The following is a 19,790-nucleotide window of genomic DNA, read 5'->3' as shown; positions in this document are numbered from 1 at the left end:
CATGGCATACCTTGGCAAAGGAGGGCCTTCCCCTTGCCTTTGATGTATCCTAGACTTCAGTACTGCTACAAGTGGACAAAGACACACCCAGGGCCGGCCTTAAGGGTAGCAGCGCCCTCGGTGAAATAGCGCCCCACAGCGCACCCCTGGTTAACAGGGGGCGGGGCGGAAGGGGGCGGGGCCAGTATGTCAACTTTTTTTTTTTAACCTCCTCGCCTCGGCGAGGAGATTAAATAGGGTGCGTTAGCACCCCATTGTCATTGAATGAGCCTGCTGCTGCGGGTGCACGCAATGGCAATGAGGCGCCTGCCGCTACGCCAGCACGGGGACCCCTTGAAAGACTCCCCCGAGCTGGCAAGGTGGGGGGCAAATGGCGCATTTCTTATGAAAAGTGCCCACGACGGAGGGGCGCATTTAAATGCACCTGCCGCCGCAGGCACATTTTACAGTAAAAGGCCGCCTGCCACGCCTTCTCCCACAACTCCAGCTCGGGGGAGCCCTTGAAAGACTCCCCTGAGCTGGCGTGACGGGGGCTAATGGCACCCTGGGGGGGGGTGGCGCCCCAGTCGGTCGCCCTGCTCGCCCCCCCAAGACCAGCCCTGGACACATCGCACCACTTGTAAGTAACTCTCGGTCAAAAGCAGACCATTCCTTGCCCACCACTTCCTCTTCTCAGGCAACATCACCTAACCACTTGCGAGAATTGCAAACCATGTGAAGGTTTTCAGACAACCAGCATAAGTCAAGCTGTTAACTGGCAGAATGCACCCTATCTTCCATTACATAGCATCGCTCTTATTTTACTGGTGAGACGTGGAGCTATGTCTTAATTACACGATTCTTGTGTCACAATACGTTAGACACGTCTACTGGAAAGTAAACCAGGTGCACCAGTGCACTGCAAATGTGATGCCTCACCTGTCGCAGTTTAATGGTTAATAACTAGCCAGCTGCATAAGCTCGCACTTCTTAAAAACAAGGCCGCCGTTTTGAAAACATTACATATTATTCGACTTGACCTGTTTCCAGTGCTGGCCGTAGTTGCACTAGTGCCCCAGGCAGAAAAATAACAATTTGGCCCCCCTCCTGCCGCGCCCCTGGTCAATTGGGGGAGGGGTGGGCGTTAAATGTTTCTTTTTGTGGTGGAAGAAGTGTCATTTTAAAATTAAATGTGCTTGCAGGAACAGGTGTGTCTGACAACAGTAGGGTGCTGCAGCACCCTGGTAAAATGATTATCGCCCCACTCCTGCACTGGATCAGGGTGGTAATTATTTCAATAGGGTGCCAGCACACTACTGTTGTTAAATGTGCCCGCTCCCACAAGCGCATATAATTTCAAAAGGACACATCTCCCACCACGCCAGCTCGGGCAGCCCTTGAAAGCCTCCCAAGAGCTAGCACCCTGGGGGAGTATGGCGCCCCGGGCGGTCGCCCGGCTCGCCCTGACCTAAGGCCGGCTCTGCCTGTTCCCTGCAACCAAAGACATGTTTCTTTCGCCTGTTCCCTATGAATGCCCTTCAATGGTGCTGGATGTTTCTGTAGTGCGTGTGTGCTTCAGAATTCATCATAGCATCCATGGATTTTCGTCAACATTCATCAAGAATTCATGTGTAGGGGGCATTCCTGCTCCTCGCGGTTTGACCTGACCAGAGGCTATTCCGAAAGTGGAATAACAACCAGTTTAACCGATCGAAGGTTCACTGTGCACTCTACCTGTGCAGTACTTATCCCGAGTCTTAAAGGCCGACTTCAGGACGTGTGTGCACCCTGCCGCCCCAGGCTCACATCCTGGCCGGGCTGACTCAATCCACAATTGTGAGGCTGGTCACTTGAGGACTATTGAAATTCCGGCCTGCATGGATGAATGTTATATTATTATTATATAACACAGTGAGGGTCTGACATCTATATGAACACTTGCAGAACAAGTTCTTCTTTCCGCTTTCTAATTGAGATCTGAATAACACTAATATGAAGAGTGCACCTCTCCAATTGCCATCATTTATTGTACTTGGAGGCAGGGGTGTTGCTAGGGGGGGGCTAAGGGGGCTATAGCCTCTGATCTTTTGGTTGTAGCCCCAGATAGAATCTCAGGAGCTACAGCCAAAAGACTAGCTAGCCCCCAGTCCCAACAGTTCCTACATCAGCGTAGCCCCGGGTCTTTTCCAGACCTAGCAACTCCCCTGCTTGGAGGGATGTCACAATGTCTGTTGAGAGAGCCTCAGAAAGCCTGATTAATGTTTTTTTTTTCTTTTTTTTTGCACGGTGCAAAGTGACTTTTCAGTGGTGCAAAATGACTTTGCACTGCCTACGAACACCCGTATTCATGGAACAGTGCAAAGTGTCATTTTGCCGTGCAAAGTCAGTTTGAACGGCAAACAGACAGTTTGCAATGTTCCATGAATCAGGGTGTTTGGTGGCACTGCAGAGTAACTTTGCACCACTGAAAAGTTACGTTGCACCGTGCAAACAATTCCATGAATCAGGCCCAAAGTGTGGAAGGCAGCTCTGTTAACCAAATTCCAGCTGCCACTAAAACACTTCATTGAAACACTGTTTCGCTTTGCAGAGTGTCCCCCTCCTAATGCTCTCTGATAAGTCATTGTACTTAGTTGTTAAGGAAACGTTCATAGCTCTTCCTTTTTTTTTTTTTGCACGGCTGCCCTTTAATACGAAAAAGAGACACTTTTTTTACCAGAAAAAATAACTTTCAAAGTGCATGTCATTGAGTTGTAGAAAACATGTGTTGGGAACACATCTCAAGCACTTTTGCTCTGCATTTTCTTATCACCTAAATTGATTGCAGATGTTTTCTACAAATATATAACATGAAGCCATCTAGCGTTAGAGCAAAGGAACAACGTTTTATAGTGGGTCTGGTGGATTCACATATTATAAGAAATAGAAGACGCCCTACCGCATGTGCAGAGAATATTGCAAGTCACCTCAGACATTTAACAACTTTAGAAACTTGACCTCGTTCCTCTGGATGGGAACAGAATGCCTAGGTGGCGTGCCTCTATAACTAACTTAATATGTATTGCAAGGAAGAGGGTGCATGTAAAATATGCTTGTGATTAGCATGCTCTCTTTCCAACGTGTTCTTTAGAATAACGGTGGGTATGTCAAATCCAAAGACAACATCTGTGATACAATGTTGAACGTTGCAAACCTCTCTAAACTGGGTGACTTGCAAGGGAAACGGAGTTGCCGGTCAGTTTTAATTGAAGTGCATTTGCAAAAAATAAGCATGTGTTGACTCTTCCATGGTACAGATATAATGGTGCCGTGTAGTGAACGCCAATTTCATAGCAACGTCTAAAGCGCTCACACACATCTATTGCAATAACATGACTGACATGTGCTACTGTTACCTCTTTCAAATTGCATTGTGTGAAGAGGGTATACAATGACCCTTGGCACTACAGGTGTTTGATGAGCAGCAGTAATGATGGAATGAGTCTATTGTCTGGGAGCTATCATTCTCATAATTATACTTTTTACTCATGTGAAAGGGTGGACGAGAACATTTGGCTGGTGGTGTGTTGTTGTTTAGCTCTTATAAAACACTAGACCCATCTGCACACTTTCTTCTGCATCTGGCATAGTGCCATATAAAATTAATGTGATTGAAAAATAATGTGATAGATAATCCTGCAGACACTCTACGGGCATGGAGGCCATTCTCGTTGCAGCGATACACACTCTCTTGTTGAGAACTGGAGCAATGTCTTTAAACCACTGGAACTCTTGCGAAATAAGATATAACATCCTGTAGTCCTTAAAGGATAACAGATTCGGTGGCCCCACGCTTGGCTCTTCGGCCTTGATCCTGAGAGCCTAGTCAGACAGAATATCATTAGCAGTGTGGATATCATTTTGGGAAGTAGTACATAGCCAGGCATACTACCAAGCTCATTTCATCCCCACATGTGTCCATGGTCTATATGCAGGCATTTTGTAGTTACCCATTCCATTAAGTTCTTGAAGGCCTCCTTTCAAATAGAAAGCAAACATGTTGTGAATCGTAAGGAATTTGTAGAGCAGGAAACCAGCTACATAAACATTACTACATGTAGATCCATAGTAGTGATGCCAGAAACAATATTGGACAAGATGACCGAGAGGCTTCAGTGTTTGTCAATCTGCCTGTTTCTCTGTCTAAGTCCCCCAGGACTACAGAGTGCTTCAGCAAAACACAACGCTCTACCTTGTGGTCCAGAAATGGCATTGCATCAAGGATACACATGGCACATGACAGGAACTTAGATGTGAATTGCTTGGGATGTTTTAGCATTACTCTTGCCTTAATAAGTAAACATTTTGATATTTAAATCGATTGGTATGGACCTGACGAATATGGATGCTAACATTGCAACAGGTTCTTTTTATATGTTTACAATATTTATTTCTAATTATCACTTTTAGTGTCCATTGCAGTTTTAACAATAGTTTTAAACTTGTTGTACACACTTTAAAATCTGTAATAACAAAATCAATTATTTTCTGATTTTACGGTTTTCAGGTTTATATTCAGGAAAACCCAAACATGTGCGTGAACCAACATTTCTGAACTCCATTCAACAACTGTCAATACCTTTAAATAGTTGGTTAATCAAAGAACTGCAGACATAATACAAACCTGCAGCGAAACATTCATTCACTCATTGAGAGAGATTATATGATCAACCAAGCTGTCGCTGGTTGGCCCCTTAAATTGTGTCTGCCCAATATCTTGAAGAGATTCTTAAGGAGTAACAGGGCTAAATCTCTGTGCCAGCTAACACCATTTTCTGGGTGGACGTGTGGTTTTGATATTGAATCCATAAAAGAAAAGGATTATTGAAGTGTTTTCAGATGAAACATGTGATTTTCCAAATTGATGCTTAGTGTTGTCTGAATTATTTTCATTAAGAATGTAAACATGCGTTTTCCCAATTAGTTATTGGTGCTATCTGAAATTGTCATCATTCAAAATTGATACCATCGTCCTCCAAATGAGTTCTTGGTGCTGTCTGAATTATCTTCATTCAGAATTGGTACAGTTGTACTTCTCAAATATTGGTACATTAATATCGCCTTAATGTCCTCTAATATCCTCGTAATGTCCTCTACATGTGTTTCACCACTGCCAGTGATTGGCTCATCAGGAGGAATTATCTTGGATAGTTTGATGATGGTGCTTGTGAAATTACTTAGCTTCATTTTTTATCTGTTGACACAATACAATACATATATATGAGGCTCATGTACAGCTGTTGTGTATGATTAGCTAGTTAATAATCTGACACGTGAAAAATGTCTTTGAAGCAAACTAACTCACACGACTTCTTGATGAAAAGGCAGTATTGATGAAAAATGGGGATTCTTCTTATAAGGGGGAATTCCCTAAATGAAGTAAATACAAAAGTGGGTTTCAGATTTACTATGGGGATGCAGGGTTTACCTTGTAGTGAAGTCTCTTGGCTTAATTCTAAGTCTACAGAGTCCATAAACAAGTATAAGTCTGTTTACCTAAAAGGGGGTCTTACCTAGGAAAGATGTGGAAGCTGGATTACGTTTTGACCAGCTTGTTGAAAACACAGTATGCAGATCCTGGTGGATGCAGTGTTCTAAAATTGCCACCATATTTACCTATGCACACCTGATGTCATCGCGCACGCGGCATATGAGCTGTGACATCACAATGGTACGCAAATCATGACCATTGCGAAGTGATGCCATCTAAGCTGAAAAATGGTAAATTTAAATTCAAGGCAAATAATATAATAGTGGTTGGATTTATTTATTAAAACGATCTTTGAGGTGTGGACGTGTAATGACATCCTGTAAGAATGATGTTGAGTACAACTGAAAAGTTTATTGAAAAAGATATATTTGTCAATATTCAAACACTGATATATTAAAATTCCTACGCGCACAATTGTGTAAACTGGCACAGAGATTTAGCCAAAGTACTCCTTAAGAATCCCTTTATATAGTTGCCATGAAGAGGCATGTTAAGGTGTGGGAATGGGGAATACGAGAAAGATAACAATAAATATATTTTTAAAAAGGGAGAATTATACATTGGCAAACACCTATAAAGATACAGTGACGATACGCATGAACAAATACATTAAAGAGAAACATTTTGTTAATTTTTCAAATCACACTTCTGACACATATTAAGGTTCCTATTTCAAAATGAACGGTGCAGTGTACTTGTATTGTACTCTTTAGAATTACCCCCAAGACAAAAGGGAAGTCGTCAACTATCATCAGTGAGGTTTCTTGTCTGGTTATTATAATATCAAATAACATGTTGGGAACCAAAGAATGACCCCAGAGCTTTGCATTTGAAAAATGTGTTTGCTATAAAATGGTTGTATGCTTAAATCACTAAGTGCATAAAGCACATTATCACAACTCTCTTCCTTACATTAAAATGTCATATACACTGAATGGGATAGCCACAAGGTTTGGATGTGATGATGAAACAGCTATACCACACATATAGCGATATATATGTAAGATCATACGGAAAAAGAACTCCAGGTTGTTGGCGTCCATCCTGATGCATCTATTTTCTGCTGTCATTGTCGGAGGTCAACTGCCCAAAAGTTGGGTTAAAGATGGGCTTACTAAGAGGGAGACTGATAATAATATTCTATCCTACAACTACACAGGTTTCTGCAAAGGGCATTTCACTGCATATATCATCCTGCCCCTGACCCACTGTATTGAAGGCACCTGTTGCTCTTGACAACAGACCACCTATGTAGCATTTATTGATCATGTCATCTTGTACAATCTAAATTGCCCTACAGCCAAGCTAACTGTACCCTTGTGTGGTGATTTACCCCCAGATGTCGGTGGTGTGCCGCTTATCTAGGGTGCGGGGACAGATAGAGGCTTGCCCTAAATACATAAAAGTCAACAGAAAAATGATAAAAGCACTTATGGGACACTTCACACTGTGCCCCACGGTAATAGAGACCATACAGTAAACACAGTTAATTTAATTTCCCTGTTTCTCAACCTCGAGTATAGTAAAAATGATAGCTAAAAACATAGCCCAAAAAAAGGAAATTCCTCTCCCCCAACAACTGTCTCACGCTTGCTAGGGTCATCATTGGCAGCACATTAGACTATTGCAGTGCCATCCTTGCAGGTACCAACACCAAAAACATACATAAACTACAGTTGATCCAAAATAGCCCCCTGATAGCAGTTTAGGTCTGAAACATTACGACCACATCTCGCTAATGAGATGCGAAGCACATTGGCTACCAATCAAAGCTTGCATCACATTCAAAATCCTCTGTCATCCATCGCTGTCTCCATCAAACACCTCCCTTACCTCATCCATTGCATTGCAAGGAACCCAGACCCTTGCCTCCTACGTTCCTCCTCTGCCACCTCCCTGATCACCCTGAGATACTCCAGAAAACAGACCATAGGGACCATTTTTCCTGTCATCACCCACACTATCTGGAATATCCTACCCCCCAGTACACAAGACAAACCCTCCTATCTGATCTTCAGTAAGAAAGTAAAAACAGCACTATTCAACATACACACCTAACCAACATTGTGAGCTATGTCTCCACCTCTGTCGGCTCTATGTCATAATTGACTGCATTCATAACTGACCTGTTTTTCACTCAATGTAACTTCTCTACTCTTCAACAAAACCTTTCCTAAACCGTGACCACTCTGTAACCTACAGTCACAATGTACCTACTGTAATGCATCATCTCTAGCGCTGTGATACCTCTGGGTCTGGACACTACCAACAAATGAAATAAATAAATAAATAAATAAATAAATAAATAAATAAATATGCACACACATATGCATGTCTGTTTCAGTTTGAAAAAATAGTATACCCCAGTTCTTCGGGTAACATAAATAGAACGTGGATCTTTCTTGAGGGAATCTACATAATAGTGGCCAAAGTTGTCGAATTTGATAAAAGGGAACAATTGTTGACACTTGACCTCCCTGCTTCATTTCATTTTTGGTGCAGTCTCGTTCGAAGAACATCACCAATAAAGAGTGGCTGGATGTAAAGTGCACCCATTGGTAAAAAAATCTTTTTTTCACAGATGCTTTTTTTTACCTAAGCATTTCCACACTAGTTTATGAGCACAAGCAACCACATTGTTTCTGTTTCCTCATATGTTATACTGATCGTTATTTGTCTTTTGACCTCCTCATGTCCGAAACAATGTATTGCCTGTTCCCGTTGTAAACTGAAAATTATAGCTGGTGAGCATATGAAATCAATCGGCGAAAAACAGCAGTTTCCAGCACCCAGTCCCTTCATGCAATTTCCTGGCAGTGGCTCACGCGGCCTTGAAAATCTAAAATGACATTCAGGTTAGCAATAAAAAGAAGATTATGTGAAAATGAATACTCCTGTACAGAAGCAGAGTGTCTGATCTATGGCGTTTGGCCCCTGTCTAGCAATACAACCTTTCGAATGTTTTATTTTTATATTGATTTCTTTTTTGTGTATATTTTGGCATTTATTTTGTATGGTACAATTGACTATTATTTTTATTAGTTGAATTAAGAGTGGATGTTTTTGGAACTCAAAATGTTCTGATTTTCATTGAAGTGTACTGATTTAAATCAGAAATTGAGCAACCCATCAAGTTCCACACCTCGTTATACCCTTAACACACCAGTAGCCCAGATCCCAAGCTGCTTTCAGTATAGTATTGTCAAATTCAGTGGCTTACTGATAAATAAACTATTACTTGTTTTTTTTTATTTTTTATAACAAATATCAATACAGATCAAATAATAGTCCAACAAGCAACAATACATTTTTAGTTTGGACTATTTTGTGGCATTTGCACCACCTATAAGCCAGAACTATTGTACTAGAGTACAGATAGATAGAAATGCCATGTGAGGAAGAACACACAGCTTGTAGGTTTTTCTTGGTTATTTGTCCACTCGATGACTGCCCAAGGCCATTCTAATCCCTATGGCCATTCCCACCCAGTTACTGCCCTTGCTTTCCCAAAAGAAAATGCCTCATGTGAACTCTTTGAGCTTGCTTTAATCAAGCCTTACCATCAAACATTGCAATCAAAGTGCCGAACAATGTTTTTTTTTTTTATAGCAGTCTTGTAGTCACATTGTAGGCAGCATTATTCAGTGCCATGTTCCCATTTGTATGGACTCATAGAGTTAATGACTTAATTGGAGATTTAAACACACTACTGCTGTAATACAAATGTCTTAACCAGGGCTGACTTTGGCTACATGATTTATAAGCCTAGGTGTGCCCTTCACTGAAGTCCTATTAAAAACAAGCATTGATAAAGCCAACTGTTTTGGCTTGTGTATAAGCATTCAGCATGTGCCAGTCTCTACTAGTAGATGCCCAGACACTCACCAATATTCCCACCGGCTACCATCAATGGCCAGTCAATAACACTACAGTAGTGTCTGGCAAATGACTCTCATTACAAAAGGTGCAAACAATCATTGTCAATGTGTGTGTCTACATTGCGTAGCATTTGAGTCTATTATTATTATTATTATTATTATTATTATTATTATTTTGAATAAACATTCATATAATACACATACATGTTTATATGTATAGATGTTTGAAGAGGTTATCAATAAAACAATAATGACACAACAACAGGCACATTGGCCCTCATTACGACCCAGGCGGTAAGGGGTTTACGCCGGCGTAAACTTCGCCGACCCTTACCGCCTGAGTACGAGTTCCCGTAGCGCCATGGTGATTTTTACGCCTGCTTTTTGCAGGCGGAAAAATCCATGGCGCTACGGGACCTTGTTGTTAATTACGCCACCATAATTTACGGTGGCGTAATTAACGCCTTCCCCACTCCCATTATGCCCTATGGGGCAAAAATGGGAATGGGGAAGGGTAAATGGGGATTGGGGACTTACCGCCCCGCCAAGGTCGGAATGGGGCGGTAAGTCCGCCAACCACCATGGCGGAGTTGGCAACTTAGCGCCATGGACCATGGTGCTAATAGCACCATGGTTCTCCGCCAAGGTCGTAATGAGGGCCATTGTGTTTTCCGTTTGGTTAAAAAAATGAAGTGCTCTGGGTGAATTTCCCTGCATTGTAACATTGGGAATCACCTGTTACTATTTGATTTATTTTAAATAAAAAACAGAATATTCAGATTAAAACAGCATTGTTTTATTATTTCCTGGATTTTGGTGTGGAATGATTGCACTGGGGGGAGTAGTCCTCCCCTCGAAAAAAAAAAATGATCACTTGAAAAATTAACATATTCCACAGACAACGCTCATTACAAGTCAGAGCTCCTCCTAGTAAACATCCCTCAAGGTTTACCTCCAGTTGAGAGCCATTGGGCAATGTATGGTGGGTGTATACATTAGCTCAATAGAAAGGGTTTTTCTGTAGAATATTATTTGTGTCCTGTAGTGCAGACTATTATATACATGCATGCATCAATCCAAAGGCCTCATCCCGAGTCTGGCAATAACCCTTAAATGTTGCGGTAGCGCTATAACTGCCGCATTTAAGGGTCTGTCAGATTATGGGCTTGGCAGATTTACCCATAGCTCTGAGCTAGGGCAAATCCCCCGAAAATTTGCCTATTTTCAGTGCTATTACCGCCATCGGGAAATCCGACGGCGGTAATAGTGCAAAAATTCCCAATTGGGCCCAAAGGGGAATGAGGAATTCCTGAATGGGCCCAATGGGGAATGAGAACCAACCGTTCCGCCAAATCCGTGATCCGGCACTAATAGTGCCGGGGGTTTGGCAGTAGCGCTAATAGCCCCGGCGGTAATAGCACTGGGGCTACCGCCCAACTCGTGATGAGGCCCAAAGAGTTCGAATGGCTGTAGACAACTCCACATGTTGCACCCTCATTAGTGATCCTCAGTGTGCACAAATCGTGAACCCTTATGATTGGAGCATTATATTATGTTCATGAAATTCCATTAATGTTTCAGCAGGTTTAAACATGCATGTTAAAAAACACCCTTTTGCATGAATTGTGAGAGCAGAAGAGACCATTTCAGCTTGCAATTTGCCATAGTGCCAGCCAGTAGCCATTACCAGTAGTAGTCAGCTTCATGTGCACACATTGCACTTTTGATCAACGATAAAAACATGCACACATTTCACCAATTATTGTGCTATGAATAAAAGGTATGGGTGCCCAGCTTTCCAATGTAATTCAATAGCAGTGAGACCAAGATTCAGAACGTCCACTATCTCACAGGTCTGAGAAAAATGTACAAATCGCATACAGCCATACAATGGGGCAACAAATGTTCCACTGCACATCTTCACCAGTAGTCATAAACAAAGGCACACTTTCACCACTCAAAGTCAATCCTCCATACATGGTACACCAGCTTCATGCGAAGCTCCCGAAGAGTTTACCAAAGAGAACTTACTTGCCAGAAGCTGCGAGGTGCTAGTTAGTGATTCTATAAGAATTCTACTTTATAGGGCATTTGCTACCGTCTGGCAGAGTCAGCTATTAACCCCGGAGTATACCACACAAGGCACCTCACCTGACTGTGTATATTAGGATACAGGTGGGGGCATTTTTTCACTGGGAGGCTCTCATTTTTCCACAGTTGCTAAATTAAGATGAATGTAGCTCATGCGATGCTGGATTGTGCTTTCCTGCACAGATTACAACAAATTGTGACTGACAGTGCCAACTGCCGCTAATATGCGGGGTGTGTGCTGGCGGTAGGTAGGTTTCCAAGCTTTACACATGCCTACTGACACAGTATGTTTATTGGGAGGAGTGCAGTATGCACTCTGCTAAACCGTTCCAGTTAGCATACATACACTGATAATATGTATACAGGGTGCATTGTCGTGCTGCAATGATGCATTGTATTTGCAGTCAGTGGACTAGGCGCATCCAGGAAAGACTGGCACAATGAGTGTGATAAGGTCAGGTTGTACAGCCTGGCACAACTTGTACCAGACTCGCCAGGCTGGCATTTGAACAGGTGGCAATAGCAGTGCCCGCTGACATCAAAACAGATAATGGGCCTCATTACGACCCAGGCGGTAAGTTACCGCCTGGGTCGTACCTTTACCACCATGGCGTAAACTACCTTTACGCCATGGTGGTTGGCGGACTTACCGCCCCATTCCGAGGTTAGCGGGGCGGTAAGTCCCCAATCCCCATTTACCCTTCCCCATTCCCATTTTTGCCCCATAGGGCATAATGGGAGTGGGGAAGGCGTTAATTACGCCACCGTAAATTACGGTGGCGTAATTAACAACAAGGTCCCTTAGCGCCATGGATTTTAAAAGCAGGTGTTAAATCCTCCGTGGCGCTAAGGGACCTCGGAATCAGGCGGTAAGGGTCGGCACTGTTTACGCTGCCGTAAACCCCTTACCGCCTGGGTCGTAATGAGGCCCATAGTCATTAATGGGCCTCATTACAAGGTGGGCAATGTGGCTAAAATCAGTGGTGATTTCACAGTAGCAGAGTTACTGTAGCATTACAGCACAATTATGGATCTGGCGTTGAGGCGGACGAAAAAACCTGCAGAAAAATGCTGGAGGTAATTCCACCACCTTACCGCCAAAAAACAGCCATTTTGGAGGAATTACCGCCAGTAGTAATTTTACCAAAACCCCATTATCTCCATAAAAGGTGAGTAACACCGCCATACTACCACTTGTAATCAGGCAGTAACTCTGCCGGACAAGTGGCAGTAACATTAAATCCGTTTAGTGCCGAAATTCCACCAAACTTGTAAGGAGGCCCATTGTATTAATGCAGAATTTGCAAAGTGAGACACAGAGGGGCTGATTCATGGAATATTTTGCATGGTGCAAAGTAACGTTGAACTACCAAAAAACCCTGTGATTCACAGAGCGGTGAAAAGGGTATTTCCGCAGTGCAAAGTACTCTTTGCACCGCACTAAAAGGGCCTAATTGATGGTGCAAAGAGTACTTTTGCACCGCTCTGTAAATCAGGGTTGAACCAGTGCAAAGACACGTACAGCCTAATTCATGGAAATGTGCGCAGAAATCCCACAAGGGTCGCGCGCCAAGAAGGCCACACGTATTCATGGAATTTAATGTGCAAAGTAACCGGAATTGCATGTCGCGGTTGGAACGCTCCTAACACGCCCATGTGCAAAGCATAAACAGTCATAACAGCTACATTTGCGCGCTCCCCGAGCGCACATACATGAACCCTTCAAACAGTGCATGGGGTCCCCTGCAAGCAGGGCTGAATTTCGGGGCCCCGGCACAGGTCCCTCGTAACTGTTTCCGGTACCCCCACAACATGCGTATGAAAAATCGTAACTCGGGTGAAATCTTGAAAATCTGTGTGCAAACCCCTGTAAACCGTTCCTGCATCCTGCTACACTGTGCATACATGCAACCTGCTACACTGCGTATACGTGCACCCCTAAGTTGGATCAAATCCCCAGTTGCATACATGCCCCCGAAATCAGATGTACAAATCCACCTCCGCGCTGCAATTCCTATGCGCAAATGTACTTACACCTGCCTTCGGGTGGCGGATAGTATGAAGGACTTGCATGGCCATTTCCCAACCGAGAGGTTGCGGGATCAAATCCATGAATGCGTCTCGTGCTGCGCAATTGTGGCCATGCAAGGGACTGCCAGAAAGTTCTTCCCCATTTTTGGTGTTCTGCCCCCTTCCCAACCCTCTGTGAAAACCTCACGCACGCTCTGCATGGTGTTTTGTGCAAGGTGCTTGACGGCTCGCAGAGATGTGCTAAACCTGTGCGAACACCACGCGGGTCCAGGAGAAGTACTGCACATTCAATTCCTTGAATAGCCAAACAGGCACTTGCCTGCTGTGTGTCACACCAGTCCCTGATTTTTCTTGCAAATAATTCCATGGATGGGCCCTTTGCACAAAGGAAAACATTCCATGAATGAAGCCCACAGTCTTTGTCAACTTTCATTGAGGCACTGATGCACTAAGAACAGATGGCACCATGTGGAATTCTGCAGTCCATGTAGCCATTTGACCGCATAGTTGCTCGTCCATTGTGTTTCTTTTGGTAGATTAGCTATAACATACAAATAAACATACATTTTAACTGTAGTCCTTTAGATCGTCCATTTCTCTTTGGCCCATCAACTATACAACACAAACCTATATACGCAAATAACAGCAAGTTAAATAATGGCTAGGTTTGTTCTTGTTGATGGCCACCACCGTTGCTAGAGTACTCGTTTAAATGGAGGCAATTGTGGACCTTTATTCAATTATCTTTTTGTTTCTGTTCCAAATCCTTTTTAATTTACCATTTTATATGTAAACGTTGACTGTCTACTTTTGGACAATACATAGAATGTATTGTCTGACTCAAGTTCTTAACCAACACGTTCCATTCTTCTTTGTAACAAGGCGTGGCTGGTATATTGGTGTAATCTATATCTTTCATCTTTCAGCTCCATGTGGTGGTCATTTTTCATCTCCCAGTGGAGTGATCCTTTCCCCTGGTTGGCCTGGATACTACAAAGACTCCTTGAACTGTGAGTGGGTGATAGAAGCGGAACCAGGCCACTCAATCAAAATTACATTTGAAAGGTATTGACAAAAGTTTACATATCTTGACATTGTTTTTTTTTTTTCCCTAGCGTCATATTATGGTGTTTGATTGCTTCCGTACACAAACAGCATGATCACACGCCTGTATCTGCTATTGTATTATGACCTACGCCCTGCTCCTATAACAGAATCGATGAGATGTCTAAAAGTAGCAGCATCTTGGTTTAAGGAGTCTTTATGACACTAGTTTTTACATACTGGGAAAGGGTTGGGCACATTCGAATGTCGTCTATTTTGCAATGTGTATTGCTATTGTTACTTGTTAATATGTTTCCTTCAAACATCAACATTATGACAGGAATACATAATCTGATCCATGACCCAGGTCTTATGCGTGGAGGTTAGCAACCTGGGCCATATCAGCATAATGCATTTTTGTACCACTGCAAAATAAAGTTCGCCCTTCTGCTAATAGTGTTCTAAATTACGACGAGGGAACTAAAATAATGCAGTTTATGTGTTTGGGCAATTTCTGTACACCAATGTATATTTGGTGCCATTGAAATGTGTGTGTAATATCATGTTAGGACCAGGTTAGGCATTAGAAACTTTCCTTACCTTCAGCCCTGGCCACAGTACTGAGTCAGCACTTCTCGACTTGGAAAAATAAAATCGACAAAATCAGAGACCAAGGAAAGTTTGCCCTGCTTCTGCTTATTTATTTTATTTATTTGCATTTTTAAAGCGCTCACACAGCCCCGGGGCATCAAGGCGCTGTTAGAGAATTATTTTTTTTGTTTTTGTTTGTTATTGTCTTAGTTGCATATTTATAACACACTTAAATACCCAGAGGTTTCTAAGCGCGGACCCGGGGATCGAACAGGTGTTGCTTTGTGTCGTCTTGCTTCCAAGACACGCACATTGTCACTGAGCTATCCTCCGGATCTTATGGATCTGTCCGCTGCATTCTGTCTGGTCCTCCATAATATACTATGTAAGCACCTTACCTCTTCAGCATCCTTCTCTAAAGAAGCCGCCTCCTGGTTTGCCTCCTTCCTCAAAGGCAGGGTAATGAAAGTCTTCGCTGAAAATGTTAGCGCCCCATCTTCCTCCATTAGTTGTGGGGTGCCTCGAGGCTCCTGTGTCTCACCAACACTTTACAACATATTCATCAACCCCCTCTTGGACCATCTTGACTCGCTTGGCATAACCTATACTAACTATGCAGACAACATGCAGACTCTCCTCCTGCTTACCGGCTCCGAACTCAAAGACGCAGCCTCCCTCACTGCCACCTATGCCACCATCCAAGCCTAGATGGCAACCCACGGCCTATGTCTCAATGATGAAAAAATGGAACTTGTCATCACTGGGCCTCCTTCAGCACTAAAAAACCTGGACCCACAATATGCAGCTTTCAACATAGATAGCTCAGTGATCCGAGTCTCCCCCTCCGTAAAAACACTGGGAGTACACCTAGATGCCACTATCTCCCTAAACAGACAAATTCATGTTATCTCTTCTGCCACTGCCTATTCAACAAAACTGCCCAACACTTCCAGACCCTACTTCACAAGCAACAACTGTCTAACAATCGCCTGTGCAGTGGTGGGCTCTATGCTCGACTACTGTAACATCTGTTCGCAAGTACATCTGCCCAAAAGATTAAAAAAATTCCAAATGATCCAAAATAACACCTTACGCACCAAATTCAACATCCCAAGATCTGATCACATTTCTGCCGCCCGCAAAGCAGTTCACTGGCTACCTGTCAACAAGCAAATCTTGTTCAAAACCCTCTCCATCACGCATACATGCCTCTCTAACTCAGCCCCACCATACCTCAACAATAAAATCACCAGAGTCCAATCCAGTAGGCCCACCAGAGCACCCCTATACCCATAGGTTGGCCCTACCTAAATCCAATTGTGTCAAAGCAGGAGGCTTCAGCTTCCCAGTCGCCAACACAGAGCATTGGCATGTCCTGCCACCCACACTGCGAGCTAAATAATCCTAGTGGGCTTTCTGCAAAGCTCTAAAAACACTATTATTTACCTAACCTTTATTCTTCTGTATTCTATATATGCATGCCTGAATAATAACTTAATGATGTTAACTACACATTGGCCTCCTCATGGGCCCCATGTAACCCGATCAGCACCCTGATGCCTCAGGACTTGTGCGTGCTATACAAACAAAATAAATAAATGAATACATAAAGTATTTTTTGCCAACACAGCAACTACCTTTCCTGGCTGACAATGTGCTTGATGTGCTCGGATGTCTTCAAAAATAGTTTCTTAATCGTGTTGGTCCTTAAGCAGCCTACAGTGAGCTCCACCTATTGTACCAAAAGGCTAAGAAGATACTCTGGGCCATGTGACAGAAAGTGTGTATCAGTGGAAGTGCAATTTTTACTGGGGCCAAAAATTGCCCAAGTGCAACAATCTTCTTTCAATACATATGTGTACTTCTCGCTAGTGCAAGGACTAGGGCAAACATTCCCCTGCTATTGAAATTCTGTGTCTTTGCATTAGGACAACTTTGCCTCTAGTGCTAATTGCATTTGCACTGGTGTAAACCTTCTGTAAAATCGCTCTCAAAATCTGTTAGTATGGTGAGTGACATCTAGGTCTCATAGTGTGTTTGATGCATGCGGATCAGAAAGCAATGCTACAAGACCATCAGGCAGGCCTTGCTCTTCATTAGTACAGCATGCACCAGCTTCCCCACTATGGCTGCCTCCCTTTGGAATTCCCTTCCACCGCATATCAGACAAATAGACTTTCATACAGCCTTTCACAAGGCCATCAACACTAGTCTCCTCATATAATTGTGCTCGTCTTGTCCGCAAGGAAGTAATCTGCATAAGTAACACTGTATCATTTCCAAGACCACTTCTGGGGTGGCTTTTTTGTAACCCTTAATCAAGCCTTTCTACGCTCTGTTTACAGCACCTCGATGCCCATGTTCTGTAGTGCGCTTTACAAATGTAAACAATAAATAAATAAATAAATAAATAAATAAATAAATAAATAGTACTAATCTTCCGAACAGTTCCGAACAGTTCTTTTATGGAAAGATTGTTTTTGTTTTGTCGAGCTAATAGAACTATTTATTACACAAAACATAAAGAGAAAACACAAAATGAAAGTTTACAATTGAAACGGATTCAAAGATACAATAATCTAGAACACGATGAATCCTTATACAGTGCAGTAATCTGTGGGTGGCCTTGTATTCATGTGGAAAAGGGAAGAGAGAGAAAACTAGCACAAGAGAGCAGCAATCTTTGGAAAGCAAAGCAGAGCAATGAAGCTCGTACTGGGACTGGCATGAGCGGGTGAGTGCAACGATCGGAATGCCAAACTTTATTTCAGCAGCTTCTTGCTTTCCAGCGCTGATTTGTTATAGTAATAAAGGACGCATTGCAACATGCCCTAAAAAATATATTCTTTTATGAAACACTCTACACCACAGTAACGAAAACCAGAAAGTATTGTCAATTCAGCAATAACAAGTAACATTAATGACAATCCTCATTTAAACTAATGCTAATAAAATAACACTACAAACATATCCAAATATAACACTCTCTCTCCTTGCCTATGGATCCGCATTGTGATAATGTGGGCAGGGCATGAGTTAAATGCTGCTACTGGTGCTCATATTATTTCATGCATCATCAAACATCTGCCCATAGTCAACAAATGTCTGATCAATGTGTACAATAAGGGGCAGATTCATGGAATTTCGTATTGAAAACGCACAAGGACCACGTGCCGAGAAGAACACTGCACAAGCTTGCACGCAGAAAGAAAAATGCACGCCACGCGTATTCATGGATTTGTTCATGCAAAGTAACCGTATTGCAAGTCACGGCTGGAATGCCGAAGACACGGCCACACACAAAGTAGGAAATTGCCAGAACAGCTACCTTTGCGCGCTCCCCAGGAGTGAATACACGCACCTTTCAGTGTTTTGGGTCCCTCGCAAGCATGTCTGTGAATCGGGGAGCCTTGTGCGGGGTCCCCCGTAACTGTATCCAGAACTCCGACAACATACGCATGAAAATTCATAACTCAGCAATAACTTGGGAAATGTGAGTTCAAACCCATGTAAAACGTTGGTGCACCCTGCTACACAGGTTGCATGCTCCCCAACATTACATAGGAACCCCCAATTAGGATATACGCACCCCAAAATCCAACATGCGATCCCACCTGCATGCTGAAAATCCTACATGGAAGTGGATTTATGCCAGCCTTCGGGTGGTGGATCCTATGAAGAAACCTTTGTGGGCATTTCCCAGCCAAGACGTTGCACGATCGATTCCATGAATACGTCACTTGCCACGTAATAATGGGCATGCAAGGGATTGCCTGCAGGCCGTTCCTCGGAACACCCACAACTTTGCAAGTTAGTCCCCATTTCGTTTTTTTCTATCCCCTTCCCAGCCCTCTGTGATGGCCACACCCACCCTCTGCTCGGAGTCTCGTGCAAGTCCCTCGGCGGCTAACACAGGCGTGACAGACCAACACGAAATTCACGCAAGTCCAGAAAAAGTGCCACACATTCGATTCCATGGATCAACAGAGTTGCAAGTGCAGATTGGCGCAGATTGGGTGCAAGTAGCCAATTTTCTGAGCAATAAATTCCATGAATTGGCCCCTATAAGAAGACAGTTAAATAAAAGCCGACGCAAAAATCAAACTGTAAATACAAATACGAGTCATTAAAGGATAAAGGTAAAAATCACTAACAGAATAATGTGTGCATGTTTAATTTGAGACAGATTGTACTTAACACAGAAAGGTTATCATACTATCTAGCAGAATAAAGTATCAGAGCTTAGGCAGAATTAAGAGGACATACTCCTGGGCTTCTGTTATCTGGCAGAGATAGGCGAAACAAAATGTTTCTGCCAAGTGGAAGCCACCAGAATGACCAAAGCCCCTCTCTCCTTGCCATCTACAGAACCCAGTCCACAAGATGAAAGTGGTTGTGCTATGCAAGTGTCATCCTCTCCAAAACCTCTGCCCACAGATCCTGTGCAGGGAACTGTAGCATGGAATCAGGGTTTCCTCCATTTGGGAAAATAAGTACACTACTGTTGGGGTGACACTCTGACTGATCCAAAAAGATCCCCCCAAATGTGAGCCTGAAGCTTCAATGCAATAAGTGAAGTGCCAGAGAAACCAGGCTTGCTCGTCAATTCAGGGTATTGACAAGTGAGATATAGGTTTATTTATCTT

The 19,790-nt window shown here is 43.1% G+C and overlaps 1 protein-coding gene across 5 annotated transcripts in view; it reads left to right on the top strand.

The window, feature by feature from the left end:
* Window positions 1-19,790, top strand: part of CSMD3 (CUB and Sushi multiple domains 3) — a 3,270,409-nt gene that overhangs the window by 1,718,248 nt on the left and 1,532,371 nt on the right. For all 5 annotated transcript variants that reach the window (XM_069621531.1, XM_069621530.1, XM_069621528.1 and 2 more), the window contains one exon: window positions 14,436-14,574. In XM_069621531.1, the coding sequence (XP_069477632.1) occupies window positions 14,436-14,574 (139 nt within the window). The remainder of the gene's footprint in view (window positions 1-14,435; window positions 14,575-19,790) is intronic.

The sequence above is a fragment of the Ambystoma mexicanum genome, chromosome 5q (genome assembly GCF_040938575.1).
Source record: "Ambystoma mexicanum isolate Mex_15411 chromosome 5q, UKY_AmexF1_1, whole genome shotgun sequence".
Lineage (NCBI taxonomy): Eukaryota > Metazoa > Chordata > Amphibia > Caudata > Ambystomatidae > Ambystoma > Ambystoma mexicanum.
The sequence above is the reverse complement of the archived record's forward strand: the minus strand, read 5'-3'. Positions and strand labels throughout refer to the sequence as shown.